At 36.3% G+C, this 15,087-nt stretch overlaps 1 protein-coding gene across 1 annotated transcript in view; it reads left to right on the top strand.

The window, feature by feature from the left end:
- LOC145684923 (sialin-like) overlaps positions 1-15,087 on the top strand; it is a 270,897-nt gene that overhangs the window by 158,884 nt on the left and 96,926 nt on the right. The window contains exon 8 of the mRNA XM_081757275.1: positions 82-215. Coding sequence (XP_081613401.1) covers positions 82-215 — 134 coding nt within the window. The remainder of the gene's footprint in view (positions 1-81; positions 216-15,087) is intronic.

The following is a 15,087-nucleotide window of genomic DNA, read 5'->3' on the forward strand; positions in this document are numbered from 1 at the left end:
CAGAAAACTGTGCCAGTTAAAGGGTTAAGCAAGTTAGTATAACGGTGGTTCTTTGATTGAGTTTACCTTCTTCTTTTTCAGATGTTCTTAATGTACCATTGGAAACCTCTAGCAAAGCATCAGCTTTACCTTACCTTGTAATTGCTATAGTGATTCAGTTTTCTGGTGTACTAGCAGACAGATTGATTCAACACAAGATATTTGCTACAGTGACAGTAAGCACTCTTAGCATTTAAGAATTAAATATGTATAGTCACCTTATTTAAAAGCTGTTCGCTGCACAAAAGTGTAAAGACTTTTCTAAATAGAATACAATACTTTAGTTTTCCTTATATAAAGTAGATAGATTTGCCAATGAGACGAAAATTAAGGTTTTCTAGACTCTTCTCGATTCTTGAAGAATTCTTTTTCGTCTCATCTTGAAAATTTTCTGGTCTCGTATTGTAACTTTATGTGTAAAATTTCTGCCCTGAAATTTTATTTCATTTTATGTAGAAGCTATCAGAATCCTTTTTCGTTACGAGAGATTCACAAAGGGTATATGATATAACGACATTTAATCTTTCTACGCCCGCCAGTGGTTTGAACGAAATCGTACCCCTCTCACGTTGAGGACCCTGGTGACCTCCCTGATTATCACAGAGTCATAATTGATACATTCTTGGAAACCTAATGGAACACATATTCCAACGACATAACACTTGTGTAATTTCCACCCTATTTGTAGAAGAAGAAGAAGAAGAAACAAAAAATGTAATTTACGTAAAGAAAAACAGACTCAAAAAGTTGGGCCCTTCTTCCCTGGAAACCTAATGGAACACAGATTCCAACGACATAACACTTGTGCAATTTCCACCCTATTTGTAGAAGAAGAAGAAGAAGAAACAAAAAATGTAATTTACGTAAAGAAAAACAGACTCAAAAAGTTGGGCCCTTCTTCCCTGGAAACCTAATGGAACACAGATTCCAACGACATAACACTTGTGCAATTTCCACCCTATTTGTAGAAGAAGAAGAAGAAGAAACAAAAAATGTAATTTACGTAAAGAAAAACAGACTCAAAAAGTTGGCCCCTTCTTCCCTGGAAACCTAATGGAACACAGATTCCAACGACATAACACTTGTGTAATTTCCACCCTATTTGTAGAAGAAGAAGAAGAAGAAACAAAAATGTAATTTACGTAAAGAAAAACAGACTCAAAAAGTTGGGCCCTTCTTCCCTGGAAACCTAATGGAACACAGATTCCAACGACATAACACTTGTGCAATTTCCACCCTATTTGTAGAAGAAGAAGAAGAAGAAACAAAAAATGTAATTTACGTAAAGAAAAACAGACTCAAAAAGTTGGGCCCTTCTTCCCTGGAAACCTAATGGAACACAGATTCCAACGACATAACACTTGTGCAATTTCCACCCTATTTGTAGAAGAAGAAGAAGAAGAAACAAAAAATGTAATTTACGTAAAGAAAAACAGACTCAAAAAGTTGGCCCCTTCTTCCCATATAAGCAACAAGTGCACACACAGGGTATTACCATGTAATGGAGTACTTCATTGCTTCAGATACCAATTTTTAAGAATGTACCTCAAAGGGGTGGATGCCTCCAAAAAAACCTGATGCAAGAAACAAAAAAAAAAAAAAACATGAATTTTACCCTCCCTCGCCGCCGTGGTATCCCTACATACATAAAAGGCATACAAGCGGAAAGCTTCATTCTTCAGGTGCACACTGATACCACAATTATCTTTCTAGCTTAATTAGAAGCTGAGCTATTAAAGTTTCGACGCAGCAGTTGCGTCAATAGACGTTTAAAGGTTAAATCATATTTATTATTTGAGTACAATGTGCAATGATTTTTGTATGACAAAGCGTTGATAAATGCTTTTCATTGCATTCTTACAATTACTTAATCAATTTATAATATTTCTACTATGAATCATGTAACATTAAAACAGTGTTTGAGAGCTGAGACTTCTGGATGAACTATTCCTAGTGGCAGAGACAACTTGCAAATCGCTTGCTGTAAGCTTGAATTGCAAGTCAGCCAAGCTTGCATTAAGCTTGATTGGGAAACATGCAAGCATGTCGCAAGCTGGACTCCAGTAACGAAGTTACATGGAGGCAACCTTGCATTTAGTGTTCCATTCAAGCTTGACGTAACCTTTTTATAAGTCAAGTCAATGGACAATGAAAAGCCAGTGATGCTATGACGTTCATCGAAGGGTCTAAATCATCGCTTGCAAGTATAACAAAAGGCAGATTGTATAAAAACATGCGTTTCAAGTGCAAACGTAGAAAGCCAAAAGCCAGGCACGCGGCAATTGGCCGAAAGTTTTCTTGCTACTAGAGATTTGTTGCCTACAAAACGAAATTAAAGTTTTCAGTTTATCGTCCCATGATTACGCCCTTGAAGTGAAGCAAGACAATGATTAAGGAAGTAAATGATGATGATGGAAAAATTGGTGGGATGAGAAAGTAGGAGGGAACGGGAGTACCCCGATAAAACTCACGGACACGATGTTCCCTACCACAAATTTATTGTTGCCTATGAGGACATCACGAAAGCAAGTCGAACATGTTTAGTTGTACTTTGAGCAAGTTTCCATAATAAATTGATTATTTTTCTTTTGTAGGCGGTAAACGCTGTAACATACGGAGACCATCACTGACTAGGAGTTAGTACGCACAACTCTTAGAATCTTTAAGAAACCTCCTCTTACTTGGACTTACTTGCACCTCCTCTTACTCTCATTTGGACGGAGGATGAAACCTGGCTCCATATTTATGATCCAGAAACCAAGGAACAGTCAAAGGAATGGAACCATAGTGGTTTCCCCCGCCCGAAAAAGTTCCGTAAACAGAATTCGGACAAAAAGTCCTGGCGTCCGTTTTCTGGGACAATGATAGCATTATAATGGTGGACTACCTAACGAATGGCGCCTCTATATACCGGAGAGCATTATGCTAATCTTCTAAGCCAACTGAAAGAGACAATTACGAGGAATCGCCGTGGAAAGCTCACAAAGGGCTCGTGATGTTGCACGATAATGCACCAGTACACAAATCCAACATTGCTGCTGCCAAATTAGCTATCCTGGGATTCCAATTGGTCCACCACCCACCTTATTTCCCAGACCTGGCCCCTTCTGACTTTTCTATTTCCCAACTTGAAAACCACCTGAAGGATTACCGTTTTGACGCTATTTCTGAAGTCACACAGGCTGCTGAGAGCTGGTTCGAGGGACAATAAAAAATTCTTTGTTTTTTATTTTTATTTATCATTATTATCATTATTATCATTATTATTATTATTATTATTATTATTATTATTATTATTATTATTATTATTATTATTATTATTATTAATATTGCATGGACTAGAAAAGCTTCAACAACGCTGTCGAAAGTGCATTGATCTTAATGGGGAATACGTTGAATATTGTAATCTCGGACCTCTGACACTTGTTTCTTGGCACAGCCAGGAACTTTTCAGCACCCTCTTTACAGCATGAGTGTATTACCACAAACAAAGTCATGTGGATGAGGGTACAAAGAAGAATTTCATAAATAGCATGGAAAAGAGAATAGGGGACCTAAACACAAATCAAGAACAGAGGAATGCAGATTTAAGAAAGTTCTGGACACAACTATGGAGAAATGGATACAACAAAGAGGATAGGGTCACAAGGAACATAGCAGCAGAGAGGAAGAAAGAAGAAAAAGACAAGAACAAAAATGGTTTGGAATAGAAAGCCTGAGCAAAGAAACAGAGAAGGTAACGGGAATGCTTCGGAAAGCAGGAATTAGGACGTACAGGAAAGGAGGAAGCAAAATAATTGAACTAGTCAGAAAAATCAAGAGAAAAGCAATAGTGGACAAAGATCAAAAGGGAGTAATATATAGGCTGAGATGCGCGGAATGTAACAAATTTTACATAGGAGAAACAAAAAAGAAGATACAAGAAAGGATAAAACAGCACCAGGATTATGTAAGATTGAAGAGGGACAATAATGCGATATATAAGCATCAGAAAGAGACAAACCATAGGATAGGGTGGGAAGGAGCATAGGTCATAGAAGTTGAGAACAGAACTTTGGTGAGAAAATGGAAAGAAGCCAGGGAAATTATGAAGGCAGGAGACAAGGTGATGAATTGGAATGCACGATTCTTGATAAATAAAGAGTGGGAGAAAATTCTGCTTAAAGAAGGAGAAATGAAAAGGAAGAAGAAAGAAAGGGGAAAAATTAATAAGGAAAATAAGGATAATTAGAGGACAGAATGTATCAAGCGAAAAAAGTAAACTTTTAATTGGACACGTGTGCAGCTAAAAAGTGAAAATGAAAATCACACAAGAGTTACTAGTTAATGAAGGGGCGGAGCCTAATTAAGAGTTGATCTCCAGAAAGTATATAAGTGATGACCAACTCCCAAGCAGCCAGAAGAAGTGGAAGTCTGATGAAAACACAGTTATTGTGTTGAAACTGTTACGTGATTGTGTGTGTGTGTGTTTTTTTTACATATTATCACATAGCCTTGCTCAGTGTGTTATTGTGTATTAATATATATATTCTCTCTCTGTCTGTATATATATATATATATATATATATACTCTTTATCAATATCCCGGGTTCGATTCCCGGTGGGTGCACTCGGTCGAAAAAGTGTAAAACGCTTTTTCAGGCCAGTCACCCTGAATGAGGTTTTTCCTCGGTTTTCCTCATCTACACCAGGCAAATGCCGAGGTGGTACCTAACTTATAGGTCCCAGGCCGCTTCCTTCCTTCCCTTTCCCCGGATTGTGTGCTCGCCGAGGGACATCATCCCTCAAAAACGTGAAGGGTTAAATGGTTCTAGATGCCGAAAGCCAAGAAATCTAAAATCTATCCTATCTTTATCAATATCATTCTTTTGGCTTTATCGAATCCAGGTGACGACTCAGGTGAGACATCTTTTATTCTCTTTCCAACTTCTTGATAGGTAGTAAGTTGTTTAAAAATATTTTTCCATCATCTGTAAACTGTTACTTCATCATTGTCAATCTGCTTTTACCTGTTTTCACAAATTCGCGTCTCACTTCCTTGTCATTATGTTCAGAAACTGTGCAATTAAATGAGTATGCTATGAGCGTACTGGCATAGACCTGCGTATGAAAATGCAGTCAAATCTCAGCCGATAGAACACGCCCTGGTCACATGTTTCTCTATTCTAGTTTATGTATAGTCTGTCAGGAAAGTAAATGTACGCCTGTTTTTTTTTAAACCTGGCATTCCTGTGCTACATCCACGGAGAGTATGAGAATTAAATCAATCAAATGTTTACTGAGGAGCAAGAGGAAAAGTCTAATCTGAATAAGACATTGCAGAGCGGCACAAGATGTGAATACGAATAGTGCATAGTGTAAATAAAGGACTACTCAAAAAAAGAAAGCCAGAAACAGCTGCTAAACGGAGAAAAAAGAGTAAAAATTTTCGAAGTGGGAACATAAAACAAATAGAATGAATACGCCGACAACTAAACGTTCACGAAGCCATGATCTTGGTCTAGTGGTTAAGGTGCTGGCTTACAAATGCAAAGAACGTCAGTTCGAATCACCTGCAAAGAGATTTTTTAAAATTTTTGTTAATAATACATACAGGCTCATGAGAGATGGTAAAAGAGGTCGTATTTAGTCTTTCGTAGCAATTATTATTGGTAATGTTTAATACTGATAATACTTTTTGTCTTTGCGTATTGCTTTTATTCTTGAATTCATTTCGAAAGAGAATACTATCCGAACAAATGCCACCGAAATTCCTCTTATTTTGAATGTAAACGCCATTTGCAATCAGTAAAGAATAAAAACAGAACGTTCCAACGTAGCAGCAAAAAGTAATAAAAAAAACATGGAAGTTGATGGGTTCGAACCCATAGTCATGGTTATCAGAAATACAATCACTACATGCCTTAAACCTCTCGACTACGTTTCTACGTTGAATACTAAGAGGCTTGTGTTTAGGTTAGGGTGCTCAATACGTTTTGCAAAGAGACCCGGTTTAGCTCTGACGCAGCACAGTTGCGAGAAGGGAGAAAGGTGCAAGGCACTTTCTCTCTCTCTCTCTCTCCCTCTGTGTTTATCTATCTATCTGTATATATATAACGCTATTTGTGAATGCAATAACCACCGTAATTTTCATTGGATTGAGACCAAACTTGGCACAAACATTAATTGTTGAAATATTTTGAATGAGTTCGTTAGCCAGAATAATCAGATGAAAATGTTCAAAAATGGCGGCTCTTCAAATCCTTAAAAATTTCCAAGGGAACCAAATTTCGCCCATAAATGGATATTCACAATGTTTGAGTGACTTTTCCTCTTTTACTGAAATATTTGTGTGCAGGGAATTATTCTCTTTTATTGAAATATTGGACCCGATTAATCAGCTAAAGAAGGTTCACGCCCTTTCGCTACGGTCAGGCTTTTTTTTTGCAAGGGGGGGGATATTTTCCTATCGGAACAAGACGATTGTTAGTGATGATATGAAGTTACACATTGAAAGTGAAGTAACTTGTCAAACGTGTTATTTGAAAGAATGATATAATAAATGTGCTTTATCCTAAGACAGAGAACTTTAAATCATGTATTTCGAGTTCGGGAACGTGAATGGCGAGGAGTGTTGTTTGATTGGCTTTTTAGTAACACATTGCATTGCAAATAGTGGTAGGCAACATTAGTGGTAAGTACAATAATAATAATAATAATAATAATAATAATAATAATAATAATAATAATAATAATAATAATAATAATAATAATAGGTGTTGTTTGTGGCAACGTAATGTCTTTCTCAATTCTTCATTAAACGTAATGATTGAAACGCCATATCTCCCTTACAAACAAAATATTAGCAATTTGTATCGAGAGAACGGGAAATGGTAGCGTGATGGGAGCAACGTTGGACAGTATGCACTTATAGTACTCAGAAAAATAAGCGATTTCAATGCACAAAGAACGAAGAGGCATTGTAATGTGGCCACGGCAAAGCCCTCTTTAGGCAAAATGTCGATAACGTATATCGAAAGGAGGTGATAGTGGGATGGGACCAACGTTGGACACCGTGGACCCATAAGGGCCATCGAAAAAATTTCATGTAGAAAGTAGGGCTATTGAACTCACAAGAACCCTAAAAAAATTTGCTTTTAAGTGATGGTTATGCCGGCTAAGCAACAGAAGACGTCGATGATGAGAATGAAAGAAATTTTGGAATAAGGAAAGTGGGAGGAAGCGCAACCCGGAAAAAAGCTACACGCACGTTGTTTGTTCAGCACAATGCGTACTAGGCAGGAGCTGGGTGAACCAGGGTAAACCATTCAATTCACAACACTTCAGTAATAATAATAATAATAATAATAATAATAATAATAATAATAATAATAATAATAATAATAATAATATTAAAAGTCTTAAAATTGCCCTCAAATTTGGCAAAACATGCTTAAAAGTAGAGATTTCGGGGAAAGTGTTCCGTACCTTCAAGACACATCTCTGCAACTACCAAAATTTTAAACTAGAGCGTTCCACTAAAGTTTCATGTAGAAAGTATTCTACTGTATGTTTTAAGGAAAATAACTGTAATAAAAATAACTGACTATCACGCAACAATACGGCATATAATAAGCTAATTTTTACAATATTCAGATGTAAATATAAAAGCTTTGCTACAAAAATACCTACGGAGACTATAATTCAATGAGCTCTGAAATACAAAGTAACGAAATAGCCTATGAGATTCAGTCTACAGAGCAATTGTTACTTAAAGAATGGACATACACTATTTCAAGAATCGAGACAAGACGAGACATATTTTCGATATTTTTCGTCTCGTCTCGATTCTCATCTCCAAAGCGAGACGATAATTTGAGTTAGCCTTGTCCCGTCTCGAATGTAAAATGTTAATTCTCATGTTATTTTGTTTGGTTTAGAAACAAGATGAGAAATTTCTCTTCTCGTGGGCAACATTAAACCAAACCGAAATATTCTTTCCAAATGTCACGTTTCTGCTTGTAATGGTGGTATGACCTGAGTGATGATTAGCTCTTAGCTTTTAATCTTCAACAAGATAATAATAATTATTATTAGTTTATTATTATTACTATTATTATTCCTGAAGGTTTGATATTTCAAGTATTGAAACATCCGAGTAGTCAAATATCTGAATATAATAAAATGTATGTCATCGCCCATCAATCGCCATAAAAAAAAAGCGACGTGGATTCGCACCTTGACCACTGAACCGCGATCACTACGCCGTAAACGATTCGTCTTTAGTCTGGTTACGTTAGGTTTTTTTTCAATCCGCTTGCAAAGTTGTATGTTATATTTCTTCGATACAAAACGTCTTTCATATTTCTTTTGTGAATAATCTTCGGCAAACTTTATATTAATAACTTGAGTTGCTCTTAAACCTTCGGTTCAGAAGTTTGTTTTTTTTCTCCACACGAAACAACAGAGAGACAGATTTAATTCTCATACTTTGCATTTGTTTCAAAGCAGTCGCCATTACCTGGTCAAAGACTAACGTCGTTACAGATTAACCAAAAGAAATTCATTTTCCGGAAGCGGAAGTTTCACTTTCCGGATTTCGGAAAATTATGGAATTCAGTTAAACTCCGGAATTCAGAAAAATTCCGGAACTCGGAAAGAATCCGAAATTTAGAAAATTCCGGAATTTTGAAAAACTCCGGATTTTTCCGAATTCTGGAATGTACGAAATCAGAAATTTCTAAATTCCGGATTTTTCCGAATTACGGAATTAATCCAAAATCGGATTTTTCCGAATTTCGGAATTTGTCCGGTTTTACTTTCGGGATTTCGGAAAGTAAAAATTGCGGTATTGGCCATCTCTAGTTTACACACAACCTTTCAGAACACTAAACTAATAGCTGTCTACAAAATGTCCATGAACCTGGCCCCACCCACATTGGCACTAATTTTAAAACATATACCAAAAATTAGTGCTCCATTAGTGCTAACGACTGTAATGTTAAAAAATTTTGTGCCGTTACACAGACTTCAAAAAACAAAAAAGATTCTGGGTTTGGCTAGGTTCACGCTAGCCCCACCCACTCAACTGATCAAGACGAAACCTATACACAAAGTTAGTGTTAAATTAGTGCTTCCGATACCGCAAAAAAAGAGAAAATTACTGCTATTATCAGAAGGCCAAAATATATTCAAAAATGTTCAATGGCGGCATCATCAAAGAAATCAAAAGATCCCTCATTTTTATGATAAGATATATAGGACTAATCTTCTTTCTATGGAGTATCGTCAGCACTAATTTAGCACTAATTTTTGGCATAGTTTACAAAATTAGTGTTCCATTATTAAAAGTCGGTGGGGCTGTCTTCACGTGAACCTGGCCCCACCCACACCGGCACTAATTTTAAAACATATGACAAAAGTTAGTGCCTAATTAGTGCTGACGACCTATAATGTTAAAAAAAACAGTGCTGTTACACAAACATCAAAAAACCAAAAAGATTTGGGTGGGACTAGGTTCACGTTAGCCCCACCCACTCAACCGATTGAGATGAAATCTATACATAATGTTAGTGTTAAATTAGTGCTGTCAATACCGCATAAAAATAATTAGTGCCATTATCAGAAGGCCAAATATACTCGAAAAATCTAATATGGCGGCATCAAAGAAAACAATCGATCCTCATTTTTATCATACTATACATAGCACTAATTTTCTTTCTATGCGGTATCGTCAGGACTAATTTAGCACTAATTTTTGGCATAGTTTTCAAAATTAGTGCTGTTACACAAACGTCAAAATACCAAAAAGATGTGGGTGGGGCTAGCGTGAAGCTAGCCCCACACACTCAACCGATTCAGATGAAACCTATACACAATGTTAGTGTTAAATTAGTGCTGTCGATACCACATAAAAAGAAAATTAGTGCCATTATCAGAAGGCCAGATATATTCGAAAATCTAATATGGCGGAATCATGAAAGAAAACAATCGATTCTCATTTTTATCATACTATACATAGCACTAATTTTCTTTCTATGTTGTATCGCCAGCACTAATTTAGCACTAATTTTGGCATAGTTTTCAAAATTACTGCTATTACACAAACTGCAAACACCGCACTAATGTTTCCTTTATTGCTTGAAGTGGAGCTGAAGTTATATGTCACGAAAGTCTCATATGAAATACATGGGGAATTTTTCATTGCGCCAAATCCCATCACATTCGAAAGTACTAATTACCTCTCCTAGTGCAATTGTTAGTGAATCGTAAGTGCTTTAGTGCACCAACAACTGAAGTTAATGCTTTATTAGTATAGGTGCCACAAATAAAATAGCTTAGGACTTTAGGGTGAGTTGGTGCTCCCACTTCAAGTACTAACTGAAAAACTTAGTGGCATTCGTTAGTGCATCGTTAGTGCTTAAAAAAACAGTTTCAATAAGGTTAGAATATTAGTTTAGTTATGGCCAATTATATGTTACGAAATTCACATAAGAAATTTATGGGGAATTTTTCATTGCATCAATTTCCGCCAAATTCAAATGCACTAATGATCTCTTCTAAAGAAATCGTTAGTGCATATTAGTTCTTTGTGCACCAACAGCTAATGTTAGTGTTTCGTTAGTATAGGGCGTGACGGCCCCACTTCAAGCACTAACGAAAATATTAGTACCATTCCTTAGTGCATCTTTTGTGGTTGTAGATAACACTAACAATTTTGTTAGTACTTCACTGTTAGTGTAATTATGGCCAATTACATACCAGAAAACACAGATAAGAAATGTATGGGGAACTTTTCATTACGTCAAATTTCCGCCAAATTCAAAAGCACTAATGATCTCTAATACATAACACAAACAATTTCGTTAGTACTTCACTGTTAGTGTAATTATGGCCAATTCCATGCCAGGAAACACAGATAAGAAATGTATGGGAAATTTTTCATTGCGTCAAATTTCCGACAAAGTCAAAAGCACTAATGATCTCTTAATACATAACACTAACAAATTCATTAGTACTTCATTTTTAGTTTAATTATGGCCAATTACATCCCAGAAAACGCAGATAAGAAATGTATGGGGAATTTTTCATTGCGTCAAATTTCCGCCAAATTCAAAAGCACTAATGATCTCTAATACATAACACAAACAATTTCGTTAGTACTTCACTGTTAGTGTAATTATGGCCAATTACATGCCAGGAAACACAGATAAGAAATGTATGAGAATTTTTCGTTGCGTCAAATTTCCGCCAAATTCAAAAGCACTAATGATCTCTTCTAGTGCAATTGTTAGTGCATCATTAGTACTTCTTAGTGCAGCGACCACTAACGCTAGTGCCTCATTCGTGTAGGTGCTAAAAGTAAAACATCTTTGGAGGTCTGCTTCAACTTGCCCCGACTTCAAGCACTAACAAAAAGATTAGTGATATTCCTTACTATATCGGTAGTGCTTTCATTAAACACTAACAGCTTGTATGGAATTTGATATTTCTGAAGTTGGCCCCTCAATAAAAAAAACCTCCAATAAATCACATAATGTGGTAGCACTAATGTTAATGCTTAGTACGTTTAAATGCACTAACGGTGAACTTATGATTGCCGTTAACTCAATATTTTTACGCCAATTTGAATGGAATTTTATATTTCTGAAGTTGACCCACCAAAAATCTTGAATAAATCCCAAATAATGATAGCACTAACGTCAGTGCTTAGTGCGTTTACGTGCACTAATGATGCTCTAACGATTGACGTTAACCCCATGTTTCTACGTCAATTTGTATAGATATGAATATATCTGAGGTTGTCCCCCAACCAAAAATCTCCAATAACTCGTAAACTCAGATAGCACTACCCTTTGTGCTTAGTGCGTTTAAGTGCACTAACGATGCACTAACGATGTGCGACGTTTGTTGTAATTTGGAAGGTGAAGGCCAAACTTCAGACACGACGCATAAAAAGAATATTAGTGCTATGTATTAAATATAAACGTGCTTGAGGTTGGCCCCCATTTCTTCCAAATTACACCAAACGTCGCACATCGTTAGTGCATCGTTAGTGTACTTACACGCACTAAGCACAAAAGGTAGTGCTATCTGAGTTTACGAGTAATTGAAGATTTTTGGTGAGGGGGCGAACTTCAGAAATATCAAATTCCATACAAATTGATGTAGAAACATGGAGTTAACGGCAGTCGTTAGTGCTATAAGAGTTTACGAGTTATTGGAGATTTTTGGTGGGGGAAACTTCAGAAATATCCAAATATATACAAATTGACGTAGAAACATGGAGTTAACGGCAATCGTTAGTGCATCGATAGTGCACTTAAACGCTCTAAGCACTAACGTTAGTGCTATCATATTTTGGGATTTATTCAAGATTTTTGGAGAGGGAGCAACTTCAGAAATATCAAATTCCATATAAATTGACGTAGAAATATAGGGTTAACCTAGGGTAATCACTAGAGCATCGTTAGTGCACTTAAACGCACTAAGCAATAACGTTAGTGCTAACACATATTGGGATTGATTTAAGATTTTTGGTGGGGGCAACTTCAGAAATATCAAAATCCCTACAAATTGACGTAGAAACATGGGCTTAATGACAAATCGTTAGTGCACTTAAACGCACTAAGCACTAACATTATTGCTACCATACTTTGGTATTTGTTCAAGTTTTTTGGTGGGAACCAACTTTATAAATATCAAATTGTATACAAGCTGTTAGTGTTTTCTAGAAGAACTAACGAATGACACTAATTTTCTCGTTAGTGCTTCAAGCCGACTTCTAAAGATATTTTACTTTTAGCACCTACACTAATAAGGCACTCACGTTAGGGGCGCACTAACAAGCACTAACACTGCACTAACGATTGCACTACAAGAAGTCATGAGTGTTTTTAAATGAGGAAATTTGATGTATTGAAAAATTCCTCATAAATTTCTTATAAACACTAACGAAACTATTTTTTTCTAGAAGCACTAACGAATTGCACTAATTTTTCCCTACGTGCTTATAGTGCCTAAGTTCATACTATTTCCCAAAGTATTTTACTTCTTGCACCTATACTAATGAAGCACTAATGTTAGGTGTTGGTGCATTAACAAGCACTAACGATGCGCTAACGAATCGCACTAATTTTTTTCGTTAGTGATTGAAGTGAATGTAACAGCTAGAAATTGCCCCACGAAACGGTTTTCCTTGTAGTACCTTCACTTAAGAAGCACTAACGACGTCCCTGAACTTAACCTCCATATATCGCACTAACGATAAATTTAGTGTCAATCGCCAGTGCATCGTAAATGCTTTCTAGTGCATTAACGCCTATCGTTAGAGCTTTATAGTGCTACAAATAGAGCACTATAAAGCGTGCACAATACATAGGAGCTACAAATAAAAATCTTTTGTAGCGCCAAGTTCACGCTGCACCTGCCACTTCAAGTACTAATGAAAAACTTAAAGTGTCATTCGTTAGTGCTTCCTAGTGCACCGACAACTAACGTTAGTGCTCCATTACTATAGGCTCTACCAGTAGAAAAACACTTGAGGCCAGCGTGAACTTGGCTCCCATTTAAGCATTAACGGAAAGTAAGTGTCATTCGTTCATGCATCGTTAGCGCTTCTAGAAAACACATAGTTTCATAAATGTTTAACTATTAATGTAGATATGGCTAATTACATGTCATGAAACTCCATAAAAAATTCATAGGGAAGTTTTCATTGCGTTAAATTTACACCAAAATCGAAAGCACTGATGATCCCTTCTAGTGCAATTGTTAATGCATCGCTAGTGCTTCTGAGTGCACTTCGATGTTTTCTTTGATGATGCCGCCATATTAGATTTTCGAATATATTTGGCCTTCTAATAATGGCACTAAGTTTCTTTTTATGCGGTATCGACAGCACTAATTTAACACTAACTTTGTGTATAGGTTTCGTCTCGATCGGTTGAGTGGGTGGGGCTAGCGTGAACCTAGCCCCACCCAAAATCGTTTTTGTTTTTCGACGTTTGTGTAACGGCAATATTTTTTAACATTATAGGTCGTCAGCACTAATTAGGCACTAACTTCTGTCATATGTTTTAAAATTAGTGCCGGTGTGGGTGGGGCCAGGTTCACGTGAAGACAGCCCTACCCACTGTTAATAATGGAACACTAATTTTGTAAACTATGCCAAATATTAGTGCTAAATTATAGGGTTGATATGTTTAAAACAAAATGTTTAAAACAAGTGTTTAAAACAAGTTTTAAACGAGGGCTGTTGTTTTATTCAGTTTGTTTTAAACGTTTTAAACAAATTGTTTTAAACGTGTTTTTTTCGATGGTGGCTGGACATGTTTAAAACAACTAAAATATCAGATTGAAGAAGCTAATTTAATTTTCTGACAAACAACCCATCCTCCGCAGGATTTGTGCATGGAGTAAATTACAAGCAGAGTTATATTCTTATTATAACAGCAATTACTGAACGAAGTTCTGCACATCAATGTGCGTAGAACTAAACCAACAGAAATTCAAGTGAAGTATTTGAACATTTCTTAATTTCCAAGAATAACGGAGGTTAAACACACTATACACTATTCTAAGATCCAAATTCACGAATTCAAAACTTGGGTATTTTTTGATCACTATCATTTCTATAATAATGAACAGTTCTGAGGTCATAAGCTAGAAGAAATGCTCTGACAAATACAATACAACTCATAGAAAAGAGCAGTGACTAGCCTACAAGGGGCAAATGACATATTTTAACTAAACAGTTTTCAAGATACATCTCTATCTGCAACATGGGTAGCTAATAATGATTAGTGTCTACGGCATAACAACACAATTAACTCCAGACACCCGCCAACGATTTAAACAAAATGGTAGACTCTCACGTTCGGGGCTCTGGTGGTCCCCCTAATTATCACAGAGTCATGAGTTATATACCATTGGAAAGCTTATAGACCACAAATTCCAACGAGGTAACATTCGTGAAATTCCCGCCGTATTCGTAGAAAAAGAACAGACATTAAAAATCATTATAAATATGAAAATATTGACTTTGCGGGGCCCTGGCAACCCTTGCAG

The sequence above is a fragment of the Thermobia domestica genome, chromosome 5 (assembly GCF_964235325.1).
Source record: "Thermobia domestica chromosome 5, izTheDome1.hap1.1, whole genome shotgun sequence".
In the NCBI taxonomy this organism is placed as follows: domain Eukaryota; kingdom Metazoa; phylum Arthropoda; class Insecta; order Zygentoma; family Lepismatidae; genus Thermobia; species Thermobia domestica.